The sequence below is a fragment of the Gopherus evgoodei genome, chromosome 1 (genome assembly GCF_007399415.2).
Source record: "Gopherus evgoodei ecotype Sinaloan lineage chromosome 1, rGopEvg1_v1.p, whole genome shotgun sequence".
Classification (NCBI taxonomy): Eukaryota; Metazoa; Chordata; order Testudines; family Testudinidae; genus Gopherus; species Gopherus evgoodei.
The window spans coordinates 275833102-275858821 of NC_044322.1; the positions used below are offsets into that span (position 1 = coordinate 275833102).

General features: G+C 44.4%; 1 protein-coding gene across 1 annotated transcript in view; it reads left to right on the forward strand.

Moving 5' to 3' along the window:
• GRIN2B (glutamate ionotropic receptor NMDA type subunit 2B) overlaps positions 1 to 25720 on the forward strand; it is a 306554-nt gene that overhangs the window by 270438 nt on the left and 10396 nt on the right. The window contains exon 11 of the mRNA XM_030548129.1: positions 23968 to 24128. Within this exon, the coding sequence (XP_030403989.1) occupies positions 23968 to 24128 (161 nt within the window). The remainder of the gene's footprint in view (positions 1 to 23967; positions 24129 to 25720) is intronic.

Here is a 25720-nt window from a genome sequence, read left to right on the forward strand (position 1 = left end):
AGTTGCACTTTACATGTTCAAAGAACCAATGGGGTAATAGTATTGGATATCATGTTATAAAATCTGTGGGCCAGATCCTCTGCTAGTATAAATTAGTATCGATCTATTGATGTTAGTCCATGCACTGTTTTATACCAGTGGAGGGTCTGGTCCTGTATTTTAATGCTCACTGTTTTGAATAGATACTTAGAAACTCAAAACAGAAATGCTTTTCTTTTCTGAACAGTTTTCTGTCCCTTGTTTACACATACTGGTTTTTGTTATCTCAGAGTAATCACTTATGCTGGGCGGTACACGGTTTGCTCTGACAGGATTGCTCATGTGTGCAGGACAGCGCTAACTGGTTTGTTAGGGTAGGGTTGCTTATGAGCAGTAGGCTGTGCACGCTGGTTTATTTTCATTATATGGGTACTCATGAGTATGTGGCTGTAGGTTCTCGTTTCTTAGCTTGGAGCTTGTTATTCAACCAAGGACTGCTCAAACTGCTTTATTGCTGTAGGGTGGCCTCTCAGCATGAGGCTGCAAACCCTTTTGTTATCATGTGGTGGCTAGTGAGAACTTGACTGTACACACTGGCTTGTTATTGCAAACCTGGCTTGTTATACTCAAGGCCCCATCTATTCCATGACAAGATAGACTCAGTTCTGGGGCCAGGTCCCCTAGTGTAGACAATACTTCTGTGCAGTAGCCTGGAAGTTCTGTGACAGATTCATGTACGTTTTTGAAAAATAGTATTTTTAATGGAATGAAATACATCAAGCTGTCATGGGATAAAAGGGAAGATCCTTTCATGAATTGAGTACTGGTTAAAAGCCAGGGAACAAAGGGTAGGAATAAATGGTAAATTCTCAGAATGGAAAGGGGTAACTAGTGGTATTCCCCAAGGGTCAGTCCTCGAAGCAATCCTATTCAGCTTATTCATAAATGATCTGGAGAAAGGGGTAAACAGTGAGGTGGCAAAGTTTGCAGATGATACTAAACTGCTCAAGATAGTTAAGACCAAAGCAGACTGTGATGAACTTCATAAAGATCTCTCAAAACTAAGTGATTGGGCAACAAAATGGCAAATGAAATTTAATGTGGATAAATGTAAAGTAATGCACATTGGAAAAAATAACCCAACTATACATGCAATATGATGGGGGCTAATTTAGCTACAACAAGTCAGGAAAAAGATCTTGGAGTCATCGTGGATAGTTCTCTGAAGATGTCCATGCAGTGTGCAGAGGGGGTCAAAAAAGCAAACAGTATGTTAGGAATCATTAAAAAGGGGATAGAGAATAAGACTGAGAATATATTATTCCCCTTATATAAATTGATGGTACATCCACATCTTGAATACTGCGTACAGATGTGGTCTTCTCATCTCAAAAAAGATATACTGGCACTAGAAAGGGTTCAGAGAAGGGCAGCTAAAATGATTGGGGGTTTGGAATGGGTCCCATATGAGGAAAGATTAAAGAGGTTAGGACTCTTCAGCTTGGAAAAGAGGAGACTAAGGGGGGATATGATAGAGGTATATAAAATCTTGAGTGCTGTGGATAGGGAAAGGTTATTTACTTATTCCCATAACACAAGAACTACGGGTCACCAAATGAAATTAATAGGCAGCAGGTTTAAAACAAATACAAGGAAGTTCTTCTTCATGCAGCACACAGTCAACTTGTGGAACTCCTTACCTGAGGAGGTTGTGAAGGCTAGAACTATAACAGTGTTTAAAAGAGAACTGGATAAATTCCTGGTGGTTAAGTCCATTAACGGCTATTAACCAGGATGGGTAAGGAATGGTGTCCCTAGGCTCTGTTTGTCAGAGGATGGAGATGGATGGCAGGAGAGAGATCACTTGATCATTGCCTGTTAGGTTCACTCCCTCTGGGGCACCTGGCATTGGCCACTGTCGGTAGACAGGATACTGGGCTAGATGGACCTTTGGTCTGACCTGGTACGGCCGTTCTTATGTTCTTATCAATGAATAACTCCAATCTGTACGGTAGTACGGTAGCCCTCGTGGTGTTTGTTCTGATAATATCTTCACTTTGTTTCATGCTGTCTCCACATTCTCACATTTCAGTGTGCCACAGTTTTTTGTACTGACAATATGTTACTGCAGGGTAGAAGCAGTCAGGCAGAAAGGTGGAAGCTTTGACAGCTGGGTAAGGGATAATTGGGGCTTTTGGCACCAGAGAAAGCCTGGGCATTGTACTGGATTGCGGGATAAATGTGTTAGCTGGAAGTTTCTACTAAATAGATCATCACTAAAACAGTTAAATATTGCCATTAATTTATCGTTAGTAGGTTTCACCATTAACCACCCATTGAACTGAGTGCACCTCCAAGTCTTGTTTCAGAATGCATGCAGACTCAGGAAGACAACTACTCATCTGTTCACACTCTGTGCATATTTTTAAGGTATTCGTCACACCCATGAGGAGGTGTGCATAAAATATGAAGTTGGGATTCTGAAGCAAATTACACAGTTTCAGATTCCTGGAGGGCACTGGACCTTGGCCATATTGTTGAGGATGTTATTGTAGGGTTGCTGGAATGAAGTGGATCTGGGTCCTCTTCCCCGCACTTTGTTTATACATTTATAATTGTTTTGGATGTTTTTTACACAACAACCCAAGTTTATCAGAACAGAGAAGATAAAACATATTCAGCTAATCAGGGCATCACACAAACATGGCTTTCAGTGCCAATGGTGCAGCAGGCTTAGAATTGCAAAGTTTTACAACAAAATCTGGAACCAGGTGAAACTGGCCTAGCAACAGTTCAGGGGGTTTCATAGCATCTGAGGCCCAAGCTTTACTCTGCAATGTACCCCACCAATGCCCAGTGAGGGGGAGGCCAGGAAAGCTCTACTTCAGCCAAAAGCCCTCTGTGTAAATAAGCTAGGACTATATCTTAATGGATTTTCACTCATTTCACACCTGAAGAGGCACAAGCAACCAATGACAGAATTTTCAAGCAGCAATCCATATGTCCTTGAGCAGTTATTAAATGCCCTAGTCTCTCTGATTGAAATTCACCCCTGTGCAGAGCCCCCCCCCACAAGTTCATATATCACCTATGCCCCACTTACACTCTCAATACAGGGTTTAAATGGGACTTGAATGCTGCATTGTCCCAGTTGGTTAAGCAGAAGGGATACTGTGAGGAGACAATAGCTGACAAATCACAGAAAGCCAAGAAGAGAACAAATGTACATCCTTGCAAGGAATCCAGGGCACCTAGGCTTTCTGGAAGTCTCTTTCCCCAACATGCCAAACCACTGAAATCTTGCCCTTGGCAGTCATTGGGGCAGCAAAAACCTCCCAGCCTGTCACATTTTCTGGAGAGAGACAGGTGCCTCTAGCAAGACATGGATCAGTGGACAAAATAGCCCAAGCTAATGCTGAGGGCCTGGTCACTGTAAGAGATTTTGGCCTTCCTCTCTGAGACTTCTTGGATCTGCTAGCAAAAGCCTTTAATAGCATGAAGATAGTAGGTTGAGGATTCCACCACCTTAACGGGGGAGGAGTCCAACATGTCACATATAGTAAGAAGGAAAAAAAAGACCATCCCCACCTGTGGCTTTCTATCATCAATCAAATTCAAGGCAACTACTGTTGAGGACATTTCCACTGATAGTGTCTCCTTGGATGTAAGGATCTGCTCTAGAAAAGGTGCTAGACGAGGGCAAGCTATGACCTGTGGGCTGGATTGCCAGCCATTTTAAGCCGGCCCTCAAGCTCCTGCTGAGGAGCAAGGTCGGAGGCCGCTCCCCATGGCTCCCCGAAGCCATGGCATGGCCCCCCTCTGCCTCCTATATGCTCCAATGGCCCCACTTCAATGGCCCCCTCCAGCACTCCAATGGGAGCTGAATGGACGATGCCTGCAGACGGGGCAGTTTTCAGAGCTGCCTTGCCATGCCTCCGCATAGCAGCTGGAGAAGGGACATGCTCTTGCTTCCGGGAGCTGCTTGAGGTAAGCGCCACCCAGAGCCTGCATCCCTGAACCTCTCCCCGTGCTCCAACCCCCTGTGCAAGCCCTGATCCCCCTTCCACCCTTCGAACCCCTCGGTCCCAGTCCAGAGTACCCTCCTACACCCCAAATGCCTCCTCCCCAGTCCCACCCCAGAGCCTGCACCCTCAGCTGGAGCCCTCACACACACCCCTGCACCCTATTCCCCTGCCCCAACCTGGAGCCCCCTCACACATGCTGAACTCCTCATTTCTAGCCCCATCCTGGAGCCTGCACCCCAAACCAGAGCCCTCACCTGCTCCCACACCCCACCCCCAATTTTATGAGCATTCATGGCCTGACATACAATTTCTATTCCCAGATGTGGCTCTTGGGCCAAAAAGTTTGCCCACCCCTGTGCAAGACTCTCAAGTTTGGCTTCCCCAGACCTCTCTCTCCAGTAGCCCCTAATAATATGGATTTAAATGACCCAGTTTTGTAGAGACTGTCTTCTTCAGGACCTCTCCTAACATTTTTCCTCAGAGGCCCTGCTGGTGCTATGCAGAGCTCTTACAAAACTTGTAAAGTTCACCCCCTTTCTCCTGTGCCTGATGCTGATGTGCTCCCTGCTATCTCTGAGGAGAACAAGCTTGACAGTTCTACTCTTTTCCAGACAACTGTCCAAAAATTAATACATGGGCTGCTCACTATACTTCATCTGTTAATTCTTCTAGATGATAAGGCTTCCTACTGATAAAATCATGTGTTGTGTTGTGGGCTCTAAAGTAGATTCAGCTGTAGCCAATTTTGGGGAGGGAAATCCTCTATCCATTGAAGGAAATGTTGGCTCCAAGAATCCCCTAAGCAAATGTGTGGATGATCTTTTAAAAAGGTCCCAAGAAATCTCTAATCACCAGTTAACCTTTCCATTTACTCACTCTACTCAGAGGAGGCTGTGGGTGACTCACTGAACTACACTGCTCTGCTGGGAGCTGTCTACGCTGCCATTAACTAGGTGATTGTTACTTTGGTCTGACCACCCGGGTCAGCCTAACCCAGATATGCACATCCCCACAGACTTACTCACATTACTGAATCTTAACTATTTCTGAACTTGCCCTAGTGTGTCTTAGGGTATATCCCATGGTTCTTTGTGCTGAGACATTTTAGGATTTTTTCCCAGTCAATTGTGTCAATTGCAGGAGAACTTCTCTGTCCCTTAGAGGGGAATTGTGGGAAGGGAATGGAGAACTGTCATCACTCAAGTGATTTAGCCTATGTCCTCACTGCAAGATGAGTGGATTTCTACCTGAGTGAAAGCCTCCACTCTGATTTTAGCCTACAGCCCCAGATGCACCAGCTAGCTTAGATTGAAAGCACCACTAAACTCAGGTGAGATGGTTTTGTGTGTAGATGAGAAAGGGATTAGGGGCAACACCTGAGTAAGAGTCCAAGTTATCTTAGAACCTGAGAGAGGAAATTCTCTGCCCTTCTGATTCATTCAGCTAGTGGAACCCAGGCTGTTGTTCTGGTGATGTGAAGTCCCGCTAGAGGAACATCATAGCACAAAACACAGTGCAAACCATCTGAAATGCTTACTCTTCAGGGCTCACTGAGAGGCTGAGTGCAGCTGTGAGACAGTAGACTCTCACTATGACATAGAAAATTCAGTGGATGTTTTCCCAAGTTATGATCAGGTCCTTGGCTCTGGGCACAATTTATTAACAAGCTTTTCCCTGCTGCACCCTCCTTCCTGGCCGTTCCTGGGGGATTACACTTGACTGGCCATCCAGCTGCAGGTTGCACATGAACTATGTTCTCTCAACTTTTGACATAGTCAGGTTGCTAAGGTGTCTGGTCCCTCTGGCCAAACCCTAAAGTCCATCCCTTCCAGGGTATTGTCTCCTCTCCCTGCCACAGCACTCCCTCAGCCACATCACGCCCTCCTTGGGTGTCTTCAGCAGCAACACCATCCCTCCCTGTTACAGCCCTGCTTGCAGGAGTAGGAACAGGCAGCTTTCAGCAACCAGCCTCTTTCCTCTCCCAGGACTCCTCTTTTTGTGCTCCATAGCAGTCCTGGCTCTTGGTCACCAGGGAGGCAAGCCAAAATTAGCCTACGTGCAGCTGAGTTATCAACCTTCTTAAAAGGCCAGCTCAGCCTGTGACACCAGGACACCTGGCAGGTGCACTGAGCTAAATTCCCTCCTGAGCTAAGATCTGCTTGACACTACAAAGGAGAGTTGGAATGGGGCTACAGCTCCCATCTTCTCAAGTAGCTCTGTCTGCAGTGTAAATGAAAGAAGCCTAGGGGCCACTGCTATCATGGTGATAGGCAGCATTTGGTTCCTATGGGATCATGTGTCAGCTGTGAATTGGCATTGTGGAGCACATCTTACACGTCTCTCCATTTGTCCTCACAATCCAGCATGCCCACCTGCCATGCACCTCCATCCTCTGACTGTTGGGGCAGTTGGTGTCGGAGCCAACTCTGAGGGCTTTATACCGGCTGAAAAGTCCCCTCTGTCTGTGAATGTTCAGCTTGGCAGCTGTGGTCAGATTCTGGCTCCCTTGTGACATGAACAGCACAAAGGGGTCAGAACAGCAGAAGCAAATCTTGCCCTCTGATTCGTATTCATGCAGGCCTGAAAGACAGACAACTCAGCAACTGTGGCCTGCTTGAACTATCAGTAAGTGCTCAAAGTCTAAGCTTCTACCTTAGTGAGATCAATAGAAATCTAACAGCTCTGGAGGGGGTCTCCTCTTCCAGGGAGGTTGTCGTAAACAGAGTGTTAAGGGTTAATGTCTCTTGTACCTGTAAAGGGTTACAAGCAGGAAACTGGACACCTGACCAGAAGATCAATCAGAAGACAAGATACTTTTAAATTTGGGTGGAGGGAAGTTTGGGTGTGAGTTCTTTGTTATTCTCTCGGAGGGTCTGAGAGAGACCAGACATTACTACAGGCTCTCTAAGTTTCTTTTCATATAGTAAGTAAAACAGGCGGTTTAGGCTTTTTAATTATTTTACACTATTTGCATTTGTGGATCTGGCTGGTTAACTTTTATGTGTGTAGTTGCTGGGAATATTTTGATTTGTATTAGTACTGGTGGGAAAGTCTCTTTCTGGTGTCTGTAAGCTATAAGACCCTATAATATTTACATCTTGAAGTTACAGAGATAATTCTTTACTTTTTCCTTTCATTTATTAAAAGATTTCTTTTTAGAGAACCTGATTGATTGTTTTTCTCTGTTTCCCTTGTTTTATCCCAGGGGATTGGGATAACTCACCAGGATGGGTGGGTAGACGGGAGGGGGAGAGATAAAATCTCTCTCTGTTTTCCTTGAATCTGTTTGCCTCTTTGTGGAAGGGAAGGGAGATGCTTCTCTGTATGGTGATTTAGAGGTTAGATCAGTATCTCTCAGGATAGCCCAGGGAGGGAAATTCTGAGAGGGGGAAAATTGGGGGGGGAATGGTTTATTTCTCCTTGTTTTAAGAACCCAAGGGATCTGGGTTCTTGGGGTCCCCAGGGAAGGTTGGGGAGGTCAGAGTGCCCCAAAACACTATATTTTTGGGTAGTGGCAGCCTATCAGATCTAAGCTGGTAATTAAGCTTAGGGAAATTCATGCTAGTATCTCATTCCTGGACTCTAAGGTTCAGATTTGAGAAAGAATGCTATGACAGAGGTAAATCACCTCACAGGGGTCCATGCATTCCAGTTGTAGTGTCCCGATAGGGTCTACCCCTCTTGTAGCTGTTTGCCTTCTTGCCAAATGTCCCTGCTTCAGAATTCTGCATCCAGCTCCTGGGCCTGGGTTTTTCCTGGCTTTAATGAGGGGATGTAACCCGATTTCTGATAATAAGTGTTTCAGACAGGCTTGGAGAAACAAGTGGCTGCTGTATTTCAGTTTTCTGAAGGCAATACATGAAGAAATCAGAACATAAATGAAATAATGTTGAAATAATCTACTAGCTACACACATATTCCCATTCATATACAGTAGTAACAGAATAGAAGCAAATGCAAGCGGCCAGCAGTGCATATAAATAATGCCTGTGGAGATGAGAAAAATTAATTAAAAATAAATTTAAGAAAATAAATAGTGTCTGTGCATTGGATGAAAATGCCTAAGAACCTAGTAAAGCAAAACATGAAAATGATCATCTCATAATTGACATAAAGTGCAGAGAAGTGGCCATCTAGCTCCTTGTAAATTAATTTGTCTAGGTTTCACATGTATTTACAATTTTGTAAGAGGTTAATGAAATGTTAAGGCGAAGGCCCCATGCGCTGTGCAGCACATTAAACCGAAGTTATACAACCAGGGTCCCAGATATGCAAAGCACTTAAGCACGTGCTTAACTTTGAGCATGTGACTAGCCACATTAAAGTCAATGGACTGCTACTCACATGATTAAAGTTAAAGTTAAGACATGCCCAAGTGTTTTGCTGGGCTGTGTGGTCATATATAGCAGATCTCTGCTCAGGAGGAGATTAGGAAGAATGCTAGGTGGGAACCTTCTATATTTACAGATCTCCTAAGGAGTGCAGGAGTAGGGCTCATCTGCTTTGCACATTAAAAGACCTGCAGGAGGGGAAAAGTTCTGGCCACGTGGCTTGGAGGTAATAGTGAAGCTTATAGGAGGGCTCTTAACACTAACACAATATTTTTTGTGATATTTGTGTGGATTTATGTGACAAAAAGAGGCTTGTATGTGGCAACTTGAAAAGGTGGAAGTTGTGCCACTGTTTCTGTGGCAGCACAATTGTGTTGTTCAAGTGACCTTAGCTGAGGTTCTGAGTTAGCTGGACAAAAGTCAGGCAATTCATAGTTAAGGATCACACAGCAACTTTAACTCTGTATTGTTGCGTGTAAAGCAGGGTTTATCTCACATGCTCATAGAATCCTGGCTTATGTCACATCCTATTTGGAAAACAGAATTCTGCAATGGAATAAGATTGCACTCCTTTCTCCACTGCATCTCCAGCGAGACTATTTACCGTACATGAATTGCGTGCTGTCTTCTGTGTAGAAGTAACCTTTTTAGTTAACATTAGATGCACATCTGCAGAGCTTTCTATCACTGCATAATATAGTTTGTCTATGAACTGTACAACACAAGACTGAGTGTCGAAGTTCACTTTTAACTCTGAATTTCCCGGACTTTTATGCCATCTGATTATCTCTCTGCACATCGTTATAAATGATCAGTTACTAAGATGTATAATAATGATCAAACTGGAATTTCTTATTCACCCTTATACATGCAGTGAGTTACAGCACAAATTGTGCAGTCTTCAGGCTGGGCTTGATTTTCAAGTTTCAGTGAGATCCTCAAAACAAGCCACTGTGCTTAAAGAAAATTGGTTCCATAGTTTTGAAGCTATGAATGTTTAAAATCAGCAGGGTTTGAAACATTCTCCTTCTCCCTCTCCCCTTTCTTTTTTCATTTTTCTCTTTTTTTAAACCTCTGCTCAGACAAGAGTGGTTTGGGACATGATTAGGCTATGATGCGCTTTAGCTTTGACTCACAGGATCCTTTCTCTTCCATGGCTCTGCAGGGGTTAATGGCAGTAAAAACTTGTAATGCGGCTTTTCAGAATTAACGGCAGTACAAATGTGGTTCTGTCAGGAATTTAAGCAGATAAGACACAGGAGGAGCAAATGTGCTGAGTAAGGCTCTGGGTTTGATTCATATCTTCAAGCAAAGGGAGATTCAACTTCTTGGGCTTTGCTGCACTCATGGCAGAATGAGGGGATTCCCCCTATCCCTAACTTCCTCTGTGTTATGTAGGATGGCAGACTAGATGATCCCAGTGGTCCCATCCGGCCTTGGAATCTGTGAATCTATAATCTACCCTTACTGCACTGGCACATCACTGGCATCACTAACAATTTTCTGATCCTTTTTTTCTCGTAATCTTCACTCGGTATTAACCCTTTGGGGATTGCAGCTATATTTGGCCACCTACATGTTCATTTGGCTAGCATTCTGGGAAATGCCAGCCTTCTGAGAGTTGTAATAAAAAGGAACAAAGATTTGTTCTGTTTCCTGCTTCCGAATAATCCAGCAGAAGAAGAAGCGAAGATTATTTTTATTGATTAGTTATGTAGTACCACAAATGTGCGTGGCACTTTGCAGGCAAATAAAAGAATGGCTCTGCTGCCTTAGGAGAGTTTACAGTCTACGAGCCGTGAACTGCTTCATGCATCTTAATGGGCTTTTAAGTCTGAAGCTTCATGACATGAGAAAGAGAGGACGTGGGTTACATGAAAAAAGACCGTTAGGTTGCTTAGGTTAGCAATGGGTACAACTTGATACTACATTTATTTTTTCAATAATGTCGATTGCAAGCTGTATGGGGCAGGGACTCTGTTTTACTATATATTTATACAAAGCCTAGTGAAAGGTGGCCCTGATTCTTACCATGACCTTTGCATGGTACTGCAGTATAAGTAATGATAGTTTTAAAGTTACTCTGAAGAGAATTCTACTGTTTACAATTACTCAGGGTAAAATCCAGGTTCCTGTGAAGTCAATGGGAGTTTTTCCATTGAATTCAGTGGGGCCAGGCATTCACCTCAGTATCCAGTACAGTAACTCCTCACTTAAAGTCATCCCAGTTAACGTTGTTTCCTTGTTATGTTGCTGATCAATTAGAGAACATGCTCGTTTAAAGTTGTGCAATGCTCCCTTCTAATGTCTTTGGCAGCTGCCTGCTTTGTCCACTGCTTGCAGGAAGAACAGCCTATTGCAGCTAGCTGGTGGGGGCTTGTAACCGGGGTGGACCGGAAGCCCCCCTATCATCTCCCCCTATCAGCTCCCCGCTCCCTTAAGTTATCTATGCTGCAGCTGCCCAGCAGGCTATCAATTAGCAGTTCATCTGTCCCTCGCCACACTGCCGTGTGCTGCTCCTGCCCTCTGCCTTAGATTTGCTCCCAGAAACTCCTGTTCGCTGGGGGTAGGCGCTAATATCAGGGTGTCCCCCTCTCCCCTGCTCCTGCACCCCACTGGAGAGAGACAGAGAAAGCCTGGGGCAGCAGCTGCTGTCTCAACTTCTTGATTCCCTTAAAAAGACAATGCATTTAAGAGTGTGTCAGCTTACTTAAAGGGGCAGTGTGCATCTCTCTCTCTCGCCCACACACAAGGTGTGTGTCTGTCTCTGTCTGCTATGCTGTTTCTCCTCCCTCCTGTTCGTGCTGCCTTGATGAGAGGCTACATTAACAACAATGTGTTAACCCTTGAGGGCTCAGCCAAGTGCTAGTTTATCATTTAGCAGCAAGGCATTCCCTGGGAAATATCCCTCCCTCTTTCACCCTCTAACTTCACCACCTCAACCAAGCTTCACAATCATCATAGCTGTGAACAGTATTAAATTGTTTGTTCAAAACGTATACTGTGTGTATATCTATATAATATATAGTTTTTTGTCTGGTGAAAAAAAATTCCCTGGAACCTACCCCCCCCATTTACATTAATACTTACGTGGAAATTGGATTTGCTTAACATTATTTTACTTAAAGTTGCATTTTTAGGAACGTAACTACAACGTTAAGCAAGGAGTTATTGTACTCCACACCCACATGCAGATCAGCTTGCACCATGGGCAGGTTAGCCACTACAAGCGCTCTGTTCCATCATCACATACCTTTGAATATAAATCCCAGAACTTCATTGGCCTTCTCTAGTAGAGCTGGTCAGAAATGGAATTTTTTTGCAAAAAATGTGTCTCCTTGATGTGCCAGAAAACTTAATATTTTTGACCATCTCTGTTCTTTGCAGTCAGATTGCTTTTCAAACTCCTGTCTAACATGCTGTCCACTGTCACACCTCGATCTTTTTCACTATTATTGAATCCCAGGCTTCTCCCTCCCATTGAATACCTATGTTTCTGATTATATTTCCCCTAACATATGTGTGTGCACTTTTCCTTCTCACTGTTTGCCTGGAAGTTTATTACACGGCTTTTTCCTCCATTCTATTTTAATTGGAGATTGACTGCATAATAGAGAATGTATGGTAGGATTTCATGTTGGGAGTGGTGGTCCATAGAATGAATGATCCACACCCTCTACACTTGCATGTGCGCAAATAAAAGCTATGGATATTTTAACTCATATCTGGTAACCCACTGAATTGTCACACTTAAGGCCTCTTCTACACAGGGAGTTTAGAACAGCATAACTATGTTTCTCAGGAGTGTAAAACATCCACGTCCCTGAGCAGTGTTGTTAAGCTGACCTAAGTCCCTGTGTAGGCAGCGCTAGGTTGATGGAAGAATTCTTCTGTTGACCTCGCTACTGCCTGTGCTGACAAGAGCATCCCTCCCATTGGCGTAGATAGTGTCTACATGAAGTGCTACAGGGCTGCAGGTGTGCCACTGTAGCAGTTTAAATGTGGACAAGCCCTAAGTCTGTGCTTATCGTATCATGGATTAGTGTGTGAAGTGGCCTTCGCATCCTGCTTGATTGAGAGGCTAAGTGATCCCAGTGGGAGCATGGATTTCTTTTGGTGAAGAGGCTTGAGGTGCATCTAGAGATCTGACTGAGGTGAGGCTTTATAGTCCAATGGGTGAGCACTGATGAAACACAATAACCCTGCGACGAAGAGGCTGCATGGACTGTATACATAGTGATCTAATCCTGATGTATATATGGTGAGTGTGTGTGCAAAGACCTGGTCGTGAAGAGGCTGCAGAGCCGTGATGTGTGTGTAGCGACTGAGCCAGTGAAGGGGCTACCTAGCCCCGGCGAGTGCATGATGATGTGGGTGATAAATAGCCCTGAGATGCGGTCTGGTCAGAGAAGAGAATATACAGCCTTGAGGTTGGTAGTGATCCATTTAGTACAGAGACTGCTCAGACCTGACATGTGCATAGCAATCCAGTCATTGAAGAGACTGTATAGTCCCACTGTGAGCATTTCTTTGGCAATAATTACATGTGAGTGAAGCTGCTTCCACCAATTGGATCACTGCTTTCATCTCAGCCATTTTACAAGGACAACTATTTTTAAACTTGCTATTTTTGAACTTCCCTTTTTTTTTTTTTTTTGTCACCTCTGAATTGTTCCCAGTTTGCTCCGTTTCTTTGCCTGACCCAGTGGTGTCACTATTTCACCTGCTGACAGTCTTGCATCTTGCACATTTGCTAAGTGGAACCTGCCCCCCTCCCAACACCTTTGTGGGGGAGTTTAATCTAATTCTTTGCCTGTGTTGTTACGTCAGCAGCACAGTCAGCAGCATTAACACTGATACCCCCCTTGAGACTCATCTAAGCAGTGCACAGAGCAAGGTACTGTGCCCAAGAAGGCCAGGAAATTTGGAACAGCAAAGGGTATTTGTGAATATGATAAACCACAAGAGCAAGGCCTGAGGGAATTGAATGCATTTGCAGGACCTCCCAACACTGTATGTTGGATATGACATTTTCCCCTCACACTTTAGAATCAAGGCAGTGTATTTTTGCATTGTAAATGTTGGGAGAAATCAAGGGACTGGTGTTTCACCACTGGAGTCCTGGGTTTGAATCCTGTCATGGGGTATATGGAAGGAGCTGATGGGGGAAGACAGTAGGGGGGAGAGGAAATGTAGGGATGGGAGAAAGGGAGGAACTGGGTGTTTGCAGCCACCTGGAAGGGACTCTGGGTTCAGCCTTGGGAAGAAAAGGTGTCTGAAATGGAAAAGTCTAGTGTCTGAGTGGAAGTGAGGGGGACAAGCTGGGACTGAAGCTTGAGAATTGTCTGTATGAGGGAACTCTTATTAACTAAGGAATGAGCAGTGCTGTCTCTTACGCCTGCTCTACACACAGATGTCATGCCTATGTAGCTCTTTAGGTGCCTATGGAGATGACTGCGTGGGTGTAAGACACCTTTACACGAATGTAACTGTCCCCCTGGGGTGGTACAAGTTTTGCAAACAAGCCCTTGGAAGAAAAGAAATACAGCCGTAGCCTCTGATGATATTGATGATATATATTCCAGTAGCAGTAAAATTTTATTAGGCATTTTCCAATTACAGATCAAGGCATAGGTGCAACTCTGTGGGTGCTCTGGGGCTGGAACACCCATGGGTAAAAAATGGTGGGTGCTGAGCACTCACTGGCAGCCCCCTTTTCAGCTCCCCCTCCCAGTGCCTCCCACCCGCCAGCGGGCCCCACCAATCAGCACCTCCCCTTCCCTCCTTGTGCCTCCCACCTGCTGTGATCAGCTTTTTTGCTGTGTGCAGGAGGATCTGGGAGGCAGGGGGGAGGAGTGAGGGTGTAGTGTGCTTGTGGGAGGGGTCGGAACAAGACTGGAAGAGGCAGGGTGGGGGTGGGCCTTGGGGGAAGGGGTGGAGTGGGGGTGAGTACTGGGGCAGAGCCGGGGGTCCAGCATCTCCCCACCCCCGGCACGTTGGAAAGTCAGCACCTGTGGATCAAGGCACAGTCTCTGCTCTGAATCTAAAAAAGACAAAGATGAAGGAGGGGCAATGGGATACTGTCCAGAAGCAAAGTGACCAGGATGATTATAAGTATATATCTCAACAGAAACAATGGTGTATCTTTTGGTTTTGATTTGTTTGTTTTTTAATATGATGCCTTTGTGAAGGGGTCACAGTCAGATTGGCCCCAGGTGGGGATGATGCGGAGACCTGTGCACCATGTGAATCAACCAAACATAAGCCAAGCGAGGGTTCACCTCATGTGGGAAACGGTGATATAGGCAGGAATAATGAGATGAAATTCAGAAAGGCAAAATATAGGCTGATTATCAGGAATCATTTCCTAAGACTGAGCCCAGTTAAGCTGTGAAGCCGTTTCCCAAGATAAGTGGTGGAAGTCCCTTCCTGTGGGACATGTAAATCTAGACTGGACAAAGCTCTCAAAAACGTACTGTCAGGAACAACCCTGCCCAGGCCAGCGGCTGGACTAGATGACCGAGTAGGTCTTTTCCATCTGTAATTTCTAGGGGAAGCTCAACCCTGGGGGAAAGCCACACAGCAGCTTCATTGCATGTGTGGCTGGATACTTTTGGACACTCCAGCACATCTTAATGAAGACAATTTGTCTCGGGCAACATGTGGAAAACTAAATTTCTCTCTCTCTCATTCTTGCACACACATACCCAAGCACAGGTTCATGCACATACATATCACATACTGTGCACACACAGCATCTCACACAGTCTTTTGTTCTGTGACATGCATACACACATGCCTTGCCTCAGTCTCTCTCACAGATGCCATAGCCCATTCCCACATACATCACACAGCATTGGACACACTATGGCCTGGTGTACACTTCAATGTTTCATTGGCATAGCGGGGTTGGTCGTGGGTGTGATTTTTTACCACCTCTGAGTGACATAACCATGCTGGCAAAAGCTCTAGAGTAGATGCACTTACAGCAGCCAAAAAAAAAAAAAAAGGTCTTTTTGCTGGCATAGTTTATTCAATTCAGGAAACATAATTAAGCTGTACCAGCAACAGAACTCTCTTTCTGGTTTGCGCTGCATCCCCATTAGGGATGTTTGCCAGTGTATCTATTTCTGGAGTAGACAATGCCTGTAACATATAGACAACCACGTGCAGATGCACTTTTCTCTGGGAACCATTTGTTGATGGACAATATATTTCTTTTTTTTTTTTTTTTTAATCTCAAGTTAATTGTGGCCAATTAGCTACCCTCTTTCCCCATTATCTTTGCCAATCCCAGCTTCTGAATGGCTGGAAACAATCACCTGTTTTATTATGCAAACTGATAGCCAAACAGCTGAAAACAGCGTAGCCTAGCCTTCTGTGCAGCATGGCTCCAAATTGCTAATAAGATTCCACTGCCAGACAGGTTGCTTAACCCACTGCTGCTGAAAACTTTCATGAAGAAGTAGAAGGGGGAACAAGAAGTGAGACTCTCAGCTGTGGTTGGCTGGCAGCCCTGGGCATAGTGTTTATTTAAACCCCCTGAGCACTGGTAAGATTTCAGTCCCTGCAGGGATCATGCCTTCCCAAAGACACTGCAAGGTTTTGATTTACTACATCTCACTTTCAATGGGAGGAAGAGGAATATGAATGAGGAGCAGCTATTGGGCTTCTAATGTACATTGCTATAGAAATGCACATGCAGATTCAGCCAGAACCTCGCTGAAACACTATTGAACAAAAGCACTCATACACTACTCTATCCAGATAGACCAATACAGTGCCTCCCCCTGCTACACACACACTACATATGTGAATTCCCTTTGTTTGCTCCCCTGTAACTCACCACATGTGGAAATTGTTCCTCCACTTGTCCCTCATCTCCTTCCCTGTAAGGAGGGGAGAGGAGTTTCTGGCACTCTGTAGCCCATATGTGGATGTTGTTTGTGGGTGCCTGGGGAATCCTGGCAGACTAGCTGTGCCACTGGGTGTTTGTAGAAGGGGTATTTAAAATGCATGTGAGGGAACAGCTTGGAGATGTGGGATTTAGATCCTGATCCTTTACACAAGCATCCACATTTAATTTCTGAATCGATATCTAATGTGTCCCCCCCACCCCACACACACAGTGACCCTCTCCACATAGTGCTCCTCCAGCAGGCCTCAGCCAATACCCATCCTTTCTTGTCTTCTCCTGGGGAGGCTCAGCGGCTTGCTTTGCCCTCCCTGGGTTGGCATCTTTTGGGCAGCTGGGGAGGGAGGCCCATTTCCCACTTTGGTTCTTTTAGTGGCTGCTAGTAGGCCTGCTCCCATTCCCTAAAACTGTAGCAGCAGCTGGCATCCTGCCTCCCTCTTTTGGCTCTCCCCCCGTTCTGCATCTTTGATGGATCAGCAGGAGGCGCATACCTTCCCCCAATACACGGTGCTGGCATTTCCTGGGGGAATAAATGTTCATCCTGCACTTCCCCTAATTGTTGCATTTTGGGAGCAACAAAAGCAAGCAGAAATGTTCTGCTTGATCCTGCTGCTCCAGGCTCTTTAAAACTTAAAGCACAGTGGACATTGTACTCCCACAGTGAGCCAGGGTGTTCTCCAATCCTAGTGAAAAGGACAGAAATGGGGTTCTTTCGGGGCTATCTTCCCTTGAAAAATGAAATTATGTGATCATTTCTCCGAGGGTGAGGAATTTTCTCCTTTCCCCAGTCACTTCTTTCTTTCTTGGCGCCCATAGACTGTTGAGTGACAGTTGGACATCAGTTCTTGTCAATGTTATGAACATGAAGCCAGGAATCTGGGGATGAATATTTATGTGTGTTCCTGTCAAGCTTTAGAGCCAAGGATCTTTGGGTCTGGGTACTGTATGGATCCTTGCATCTAAATTTCTAATCTCACTCTTTGCAGGGCTGCAGTGTGCATAGTGGTGGTGATTCTAAGGTGCATCTACATGTTTGCCTCCATTGAACAATGAGAATGGGTTTGTTGTTTTTTAAAGGGATGGTAGAGAAAATACCTGGGCATAGATTTCATAACAGCCATTCTTACCAGCTACAGTTTCTAGAGCCAATCTTTTCCATTTGTAGGGAATGATAGTTTCTTTCACTAGGAGCATTTTTGTCTTAGGAGACTGAGAATGAGATTTGGTGGCTGGTCTTAATCTGGTCTCTGATCAGTGGTGGGGAGCACTAGGGGGCTCAGGGATCATGGCTTCATTCTATACCACTTTATATGGTAATGGAATGTGACTGTATTCCTTTTAACTCCAGCTGGTAGGAGCAGCTGCAGAAACAGCCCAGGCAAGGATTGCTGCACTTTGGAGTGGGGAAAATTGGACCCTGCCAGAGCTACCCATTCCCCCAGCACTGCTTCCCCTGCACACAAAACTGTGCAAGGGAGAATCCCCGCACACACATTCTATGGGGGCACTAAGATCCAAGTGGTGACTCCCTTCCCTCCTGCCATGTGGCCTTGTGGGAAAACTGCAGCAAGGAACCAACCAGACTCCAGCCGGTAGAAGGAGCAGCTGCCGAAGCAGCCAAAGCAGAGACCTTTAGACATTTGGAGAACTTGCTACACTTTTGACTGGACTTTCTCTGCCCTGTGTTGATTGGTTGTTTGCTCCAACCCTTTCCCTCTCCTTCCCAGCCTCTTCACTCCACACCTGCCCTGCATCTCCCTTGTCCTGTCCACCCCCATCCCCTTCCTTTCAATGTCCCCTCCCTTTCTCTCCTCTTTTCATTTAGCTGATCCTCTCTTAACTAACTCCACCCCACAAAAATAAATGGTGGCACTAGCCTGTCTGTTGCCATGACACTGTTCTCTCTGCTTGTGTGCTAGACCCCTTCTCCCCTACAGGGTGTCTGTTTTGTCTATTTAAATGGTGAGTTCTTTGGGACAGGAACTGTCTGCAGGGCCAGCCCACAATGTTTTGGCACCTGAGGCGGGGAGCTCAAATGATGCCCCCTCGTTTGGGCGAAAACTTTGAAAGGTCTCAATTCTGCCTTCTTCCTGTTCTAAACCTCTCATGGTACTGCTCTGCTACCTACCCCAGGAAAGGAGAACTAACAACTTAAAATGCCTTTTTCAAAAATGTTAAGTAACACTTAACTTTCAAATGCCTGAACAGCAAATGTAACTTTTCTTGTCTGCATAGTAAACACTGGCATTTGTATCTGTTTGAGTAATCAAAGTGGTGCCTTCTTGGTTGCAAAGATTTGAACTGCTTCCTGCTGAAGGTCCACAGTCTGGGCCAGCTCATGCTCTATTGACATGGCTGCAAGGGTGACCAGCCTCTCCTGTGTCATTGTGGAGCATAGATGTGTTTTTATTAACTTCAGATTGGAGAAGCTCGCGTTCTCCACTGGCAACTGTTATAGGAAGTGTTGGAAGTATGCGCAGAGCAACAAAAGCATTTGGAAAGAGGGTTGTCATCTTATTTGTAGACATATATTCCAGAACAGACTTTGGAGTTGATCCTGCTGAAATGTATCTTGAAAGGGCTTTCAGTTCATCACCTAAATCACCCGCATCAATATCACGCATGTCATCCTGTGTCAACACTGTCTCTAGTGCCCTGCATTGCTGGTGTAGGTCTCTTCTGGTATAGTGAGGAGTTCTGGAATATCATACAACATCCGAAATATACTGCTGTGTTCCTTGAGCTGCATGAAACATTCTTCAACTGACTGTATTGCACAATCTAACATCTGGTTAAAGAATTCAACTTTGAATTGTTGTTTGGGATCGCTTATGGGATTATCCCCTGCCTCGTAATCAAAATGTCGTCTTCTTCGGTGACTTTTGTATTCTTGAATGGGTGGGAAAATAGTTTCAGTGTGAAGTTCCTCTGCCAACTTCTGTGCAGTCTTCAGAACATTTTGAAATCCCTCATCTGACCGGTAAGACTGTAGGTATGACTTTGCTTTGTCCAGTTGTTCCATTGCTCCAGATATATGAAGATCAACACCTTGAGTCTCTTGTTTACAACATTTATTTCAAACAGAAATTTGAAGTTATGTATGTTTCTGGTAATTCCATTTCCCTCTGCCACTGTTCTCCCAGGAACAGTTCCTGTCATAGTATTATCCTACATAATGGCAACTATGGTATCATCTGTCTTCCCAATTTGGTTTTTGATAGGCTTTATCACCTCCACTCGACTTTCCCATCGTGTGACACTCAGTGGTTTCAGTGTCAGAGAGGATGTTCCCAGATGTTGCTTCAAAATTTGCCATCAATGACTTGATGCAGAGAAAAATACACAGATTCTTTGAATTACATGAAAAAGCTGATGCTGCATTGCTGACCACCAAGTTTGATGAATGAGAACTGAATGGGACAAAAAAAAAGCTCTCTGATCCATGTCCGTACTCCTCTGGTCTTTCCTCTCATGTTGGCACCATTATCATAGCCTTGACCTCTCATGTCAGCTACCGCAATTCCCGTATCTTCCAGCTTTTTAAGAAGCACATTTGTCATACCAGCTTCTGTAGTATCATCAATGTCAATAAATTCTAGAAAATGCTCTCTGACAGTCAGCATTGCAGGGACATTTTCACTAGGTTCTGTTGTTGTTACAAAACACACCATTAAAGTAATTTGTTCCGTATGGCTGATATCAGGTGTGCAGTCCAGAATAATAGAGTAATATCTTGCTGACTTCAGATCTGCCACAATCTTCTGTTTTACTTTTGTTGCCAGTGACTGTATGATGTCATTTTGAATTGTTTTTCCAAAGTAGTGGTGTGTGTATGTTTCTTGGGTGGTGATTCTTCTTAGATGCTCCTGGAATAGAGCATCAAACTCACCCATCAGCTCCACAATTTGAAGGAAGTTTCCATTGTTTGGCACATACAGCTGATCTGAAGTGCCACACAGAGCTAGGTTTTGGGTAGCAAGCATTCTCACAATGGCAATGAGCCTTTCAGAACATTTTGCCAGTAAAGAGACTCTGATGCAGTCTTCTCTTGATGCTGATCATCTATGGTGGACCTTTAATCTTAGTCTCATCTCAAGCTCTTTTCACCTATGGAATGCTCTCTGGTGATTTGCTGCCTTCTCGTGGCATGCCAGATTTCTATCCAGATTTTTCCAGTCCTTTGTTCCTGTAGAACCCAATGTGGCTGGAACATTATACTGGAAGAGTTTGCAACAAAAACAGTATGCAGCATTCTGGGGTTTTGAATACATAAACCATGGCCTCTCCACTTTGTCACCATTGGAGATTTTATGCCAGTAATGTATTGGATGGAAACGTCTATTTTCATTGTTTTTTGGGAACATGAAATTTTTCACTTGCTGTGGCCCATGCAGTACAAGAAAGTCCTTCAGTATACTGCTCAAATGGGTCCACAGTCCTGGATCATCTAGACTTAAGGAACTAAACTCAGCAGCAGCTGTTTCTTGTGTCTCCACCACACTCTTCTCTGATCTACACTTTTCTTCAGGAATGTGCATGGTTCCATCCATTTGAGATGGAGATATGGATGCTGCAGTAGCTGCCAGGTTACTTGCACTCTGACTAACTGGAAGACCAGGCATCTCCTCACCACTCACCTCCTCACTGGGGCCGGAAGGCTCACCGTGAACATTTGTGTCTGTGCACCTCAGGAGAGCTCCTTCCTGCTTAGATAGAAAAGCTTCCTTTGCTTTCTTTCTTTTTCTGAATGCTGCCTCAGAGGGATGTTTTCTTCTTTCACTCATGACTGCTGGTCTGTGCCAGCTATAGCGGCTCTCAATACTCAATTGAAGGGGACAAATAAGCAGGCTGGTAGCAGGGCCTGAGTGAGGGAAGATATCAGCGTCTTAAGGGCCTAACTGGCTCCTACTACTTCACTTGACTCCCTGTTCTCCTCAAGTGGGTTCAGGGAAGCAGCAGGAAACAGGAAGCTCCCTGAGAAGCTGATGTTAATCAGTCCAGGCTCTTGGGGGTGCTAGAGAAGTACATAAGAGGCTCCTCCTCCTCCTCTCTCCCCTTGCAGCTCCTGCTGCTTTCTATTATTTCCTCTCACCTTTTCTCCTGCCTGCCTGTTATGTCTCTTGTGCCCTCCTTCCTCCAGCACAGCACTCCACCATCTCTGTGCATCTAGAGCAGACAGAATACATATGCACCAGCAGCGGACACAATTTTCTACACTCTGGGTCCTAATGGCGCCCACCCAATGTCTGGCACCTGAGCCTCAGTTCGCCTCATGGTGTCTGTTACTCGCTGTTTGTACAGCACTTGGCACAATGGAGCCCCATGCTTGGCTGGCCCTGGGTCACCACTGTAACCACGATGAGGTTTAATAATAATAACTTGAACATGCTGCAGTGATTTTTTTTCTATCAAGCTTTGCTCTTATTACAATTTTTGATCGTTCCAAGTTTGTCTGCTCCCATTGGGAGGAACTTTTGAGATGCATTTTTTTCTTAAGTATCAGCCTGTGTTTTAGAAACCAGATCTGACATTTCCCATCCGCTGAGGAGCAACGGTGGATGCATTCATTATCTTTCTCTCGCACACCCACCAGGCAATCCATCTCATCATAACTAAAGGGAAAAGATTCCCTAGCTTAGACAGCAGAGAGGACCGATACATATATATAAATAGGTGTGATGTATTCCTGCCACTAAGGGTACTGGCACATGCAGGTGCACACAAACGCTGTCTGGTTGCAACCTAAAAGAAAAGTTTTTCTAGCACAGCCAGTGCATAGAATGTATTCTGTTCAGTAGAGTGCAATGTTGCACACACATCCTGTATCTGACATATTACATGCAGTAGAGGGCAGTGGTACACATCTATGTATACTCACACACCAGCCAGTCTGTTATCTCAACAATATCTGGTCAGGTTTGGTCATTACACTGTGGAAGTAGAGAAAGAACTGACAGGGATTCAAAGGGGATCTTAATGCATAACAGTCTCTGTTAGCAAGAGTTAGGCTAGCTGTAACCCTAATAACACAAGATTTGTAGAATCGAGGTTTGTGTGAAACGAGTGGGAAAGAACTGTGTGAGAAGTTGTTACGACCTTGTGTCGATAATGAGGAATGTAGACTGGCGTCTAAATAGAAGTGAGAAAAATAAGATATCAAGCTGGCCTATGTATAAACAAAATGCAGCTGTTGCTTATTATTGTATGTATTAAAGAGTATAAATGCTTGCTGTAATTGTTTACCTGTGGAGAGACCTGCCTAAGAGTGGGAAACCCTGTGTCCTAGGGCACTTCCTCCCTGTATGCAATTGCTTGAGAAAATAAAGTATATGACTATGCTGCACCCAACCAAAAAGTGAGAACTGAGTTTTTTCTCCAACAACACCAAGAGCTGAACTTGCCTCTCATGACCCCCACAATGGACCATCAAAAGATGGTACTAAACAGGGAGTGCCATGCAAAATACTTTTCTGCAACACCAAGGAAGGAATTTTCCATTGACCTGACTGATCAGTGCATGATTTCTTTTTTCTTTACTACTTTGATTAGGTTCCTCGCTTGCAATTTTCTGTGCTTTTTCCTGTCTCCCTGTTGTATGGATTTTAAGGAGTCTTGATAATTGACAGTGGTAAATTTTCTACTCATAAAACTCCAGAGAGCATTGATTGTGACTTGAGTTAAGCAAGTGGCATATAAAGTCTTATTGCCTTGCAGTCATGGGGGAGTTTTAAAATGAGTGTATTTCTTGGAATCAGTAAGAGGTTTGGAGGTTTACTTCCACCATCCTTGTCTCAGGCTACGTCTAGACTACCTGCCATATCGGCGGGTTAAAATCGATTGCTCGGGGATCAATATATCGCGTCTCATCTAGACGCAATATATCAATCCCCGAGCACGCTTATATCGATTCCGGAACTCCACCAACCCAACAGAGTTGCGGAATCGACAGGGGGAGCCGCGGACATCGATCCCGCACGGTGAGGACGGGTGAGTAATCCGATCTTAGGTATTCGACTTCAGCTACTTTATTTACGTAGCTGAAGTTGCGTATCTAAGATCGATTTCCCCCCGTAGTGTAGACCAGCCCTCAGGCATCAGTTGTTATTAGTGAGGGGCATACCTTCAGCAGAAGTGGGATGTTGAGTCAGGAGACATGTCTAAAGGCAGAAAGCAAACTCATAGTTTGCCAAACTGGAGGTGGAAGTGTTGTGAGAAGGGCCTTTCCTCATTATTATTTCAGTTCTCTCTGCCCCAGGAAGCACAGAGGTGAAAAATGGTTCGTTTTTCTTTTCTTTTCTTTTCTTTTTTTTTTTTTTGAAATTAAGTGATAGTCAGGATAAAAATAATATATTGTATTTACTGAAAATCCTTTCTTACCTGTGTATATTTTTTAAAATGAAGAGTGTTAAAAAAATCTAACTTATCTTTTTCCTTCATGATGGTTGGTTATTTTTTGCACTTCTTTCAGGTTGGAAAGTGAAACTAGATGGATAAGTTTGCTGCCTGATAGTTGGGCACCAGCCAGATGCTGTTGTGTTTGGAAATAGGAGAATATATAATTTCTTTTTTAAAAATATCCACTCAACCTTAAAAGAAGGTTGGGGCTAACTTCAGTGTCACTACAGATATTTTCTCTCTTAGTAAAGTGGGTTCTTTCATGCAAATTACTGATTATTACTGAAAGATTCTGAGGAATTTTCTTTCTCTGCCTTTCTAGTTCCAGAAACCTAACGACTTCTCACCCCCTTTCCGCTTTGGGACGGTTCCCAATGGCAGCACAGAGAGGAACATTCGCAACAACTACCCTGAAATGCATAGCTACATGGTGAAGTTCAACCAGAGAGGGGTGGACGATGCCCTATTCTCGCTGAAGACTGGGTGAGGCCTTCTCCTTCCAGACTTGTCCATACCATGAGCTTGGCTTCTTTTCCTGTGTGTCTGGGGCTTTGAGGATCATTTTCCATGATTTATTGCATAAGTGACATCCACCATGACAGCTGCCAGAGTGATTTGGCCTTGATGCTATTTGCAACTTTTTTTGTCAGTTTTCCTCTAACATTTGTACACGTGATTTTTGTTTGTAAGAATATTTGCGGAAGGAGAAAATCTTGTGAATACTTGTTAGTACCCAGAGCTTCACTCCTGCAAGCTGCTCCCTACAAGCAGAGCCTTATGCAGAGCAGCTTGCAGGGTGGGACCAAGGTTTGCTCCAGAAGTGTTTGTACAATCATCTTGAAATTTCTTTGATTTCCCTCCTCTGTTTTGTAAAAGATGAAGTCAATTAGGGAGCAGAAGCAATACAATGTGACTTGATTGACAAGTCACACGCCAGTATGGCAGTAATGCATATTGTATAGTGAACGGCATATAGTCAAAGCAAATAGTTTGCAAATGACCCATAGGGTAGAAAAACTTTGCATAAAGTGCCTGCCAAAATCTTTTGAATCCTGAACAGATCTGTGAAAATCAGAGTCTCTTCATAAATACTTTTTTCCAGTGAATGTTTCTCTCTCTGTTTTCTAAATTATCTGCTCTGAACAACTTGCATAGGTCTACCAGTCACTATGCTCCCCTGCAAGAGCTAGGTAGAAGCCATATCTAGTTTGCAGGTCTCTGTGTGAATAAAGCCCCTCTTCCTCCCATTGCTAAACTTCCCTCTACTTTTCTGGGCCCCACCCTGTGTAAAAAAGATCCTGGTACCTTGAGCCTCACTCTGGCTTGCAAGGCCCTGCACCTTCTGATAAGGTTTATTCTGAAGCACTAAGGGATGTTCAGCCAATTTAATTATTAGATTGACTGAACATTTCTAACCTATTTGCCAGGCTCAGAGAAGCGTAGCCCATAACAAATGACTATACTGTTTCTGGATGCCATCCTGGAAATATACATGTCAGGATAGGCATCATCCAGGAAATATATATGCCCTGAGATAGATGTCATCCTAGAAATGGACTCTTTTCAGGAGAGATGTCATCCCTGACACTTAAATGCCCTGAAACAGACTTCACTCTAGATAGGCGCATGTATTGGGATACTGGCCATCCTGGAAATCTACTTACAGTGGATTAGAACGATGATGTGGCTGTGAGTGTATGTGGGAAATGGAAGGTCTTTTGTCATATGTAAAAAATGAGTTTGGTTCCTATTTAGTGGTAGAATTTACTCCTCAGCTATCTGATTATTTGGAAGATCCAATTTCCTGTTCAGGTATTTTCCCTAGTTGCTCCCCCTTGTACCTGCCAAAAAAAAAAAAAAAAGATTATTTTACTGGGATACAGAGAGGGGCTCCCAACAGACTGTTTTACTACCTGCCATCTCTGGAGTGTATCCACCCTATCATGTAATCATATAGCATCAGTGTTGGTGATTCCTCTGAGTCTGTACTGAACTCTTTTCTCCGTGTTCTGCTAGCAAGGCACTGTAATGATAAAGCCACTGTCTTCATGGTGAGATGTAAGACTGCTGTCCTA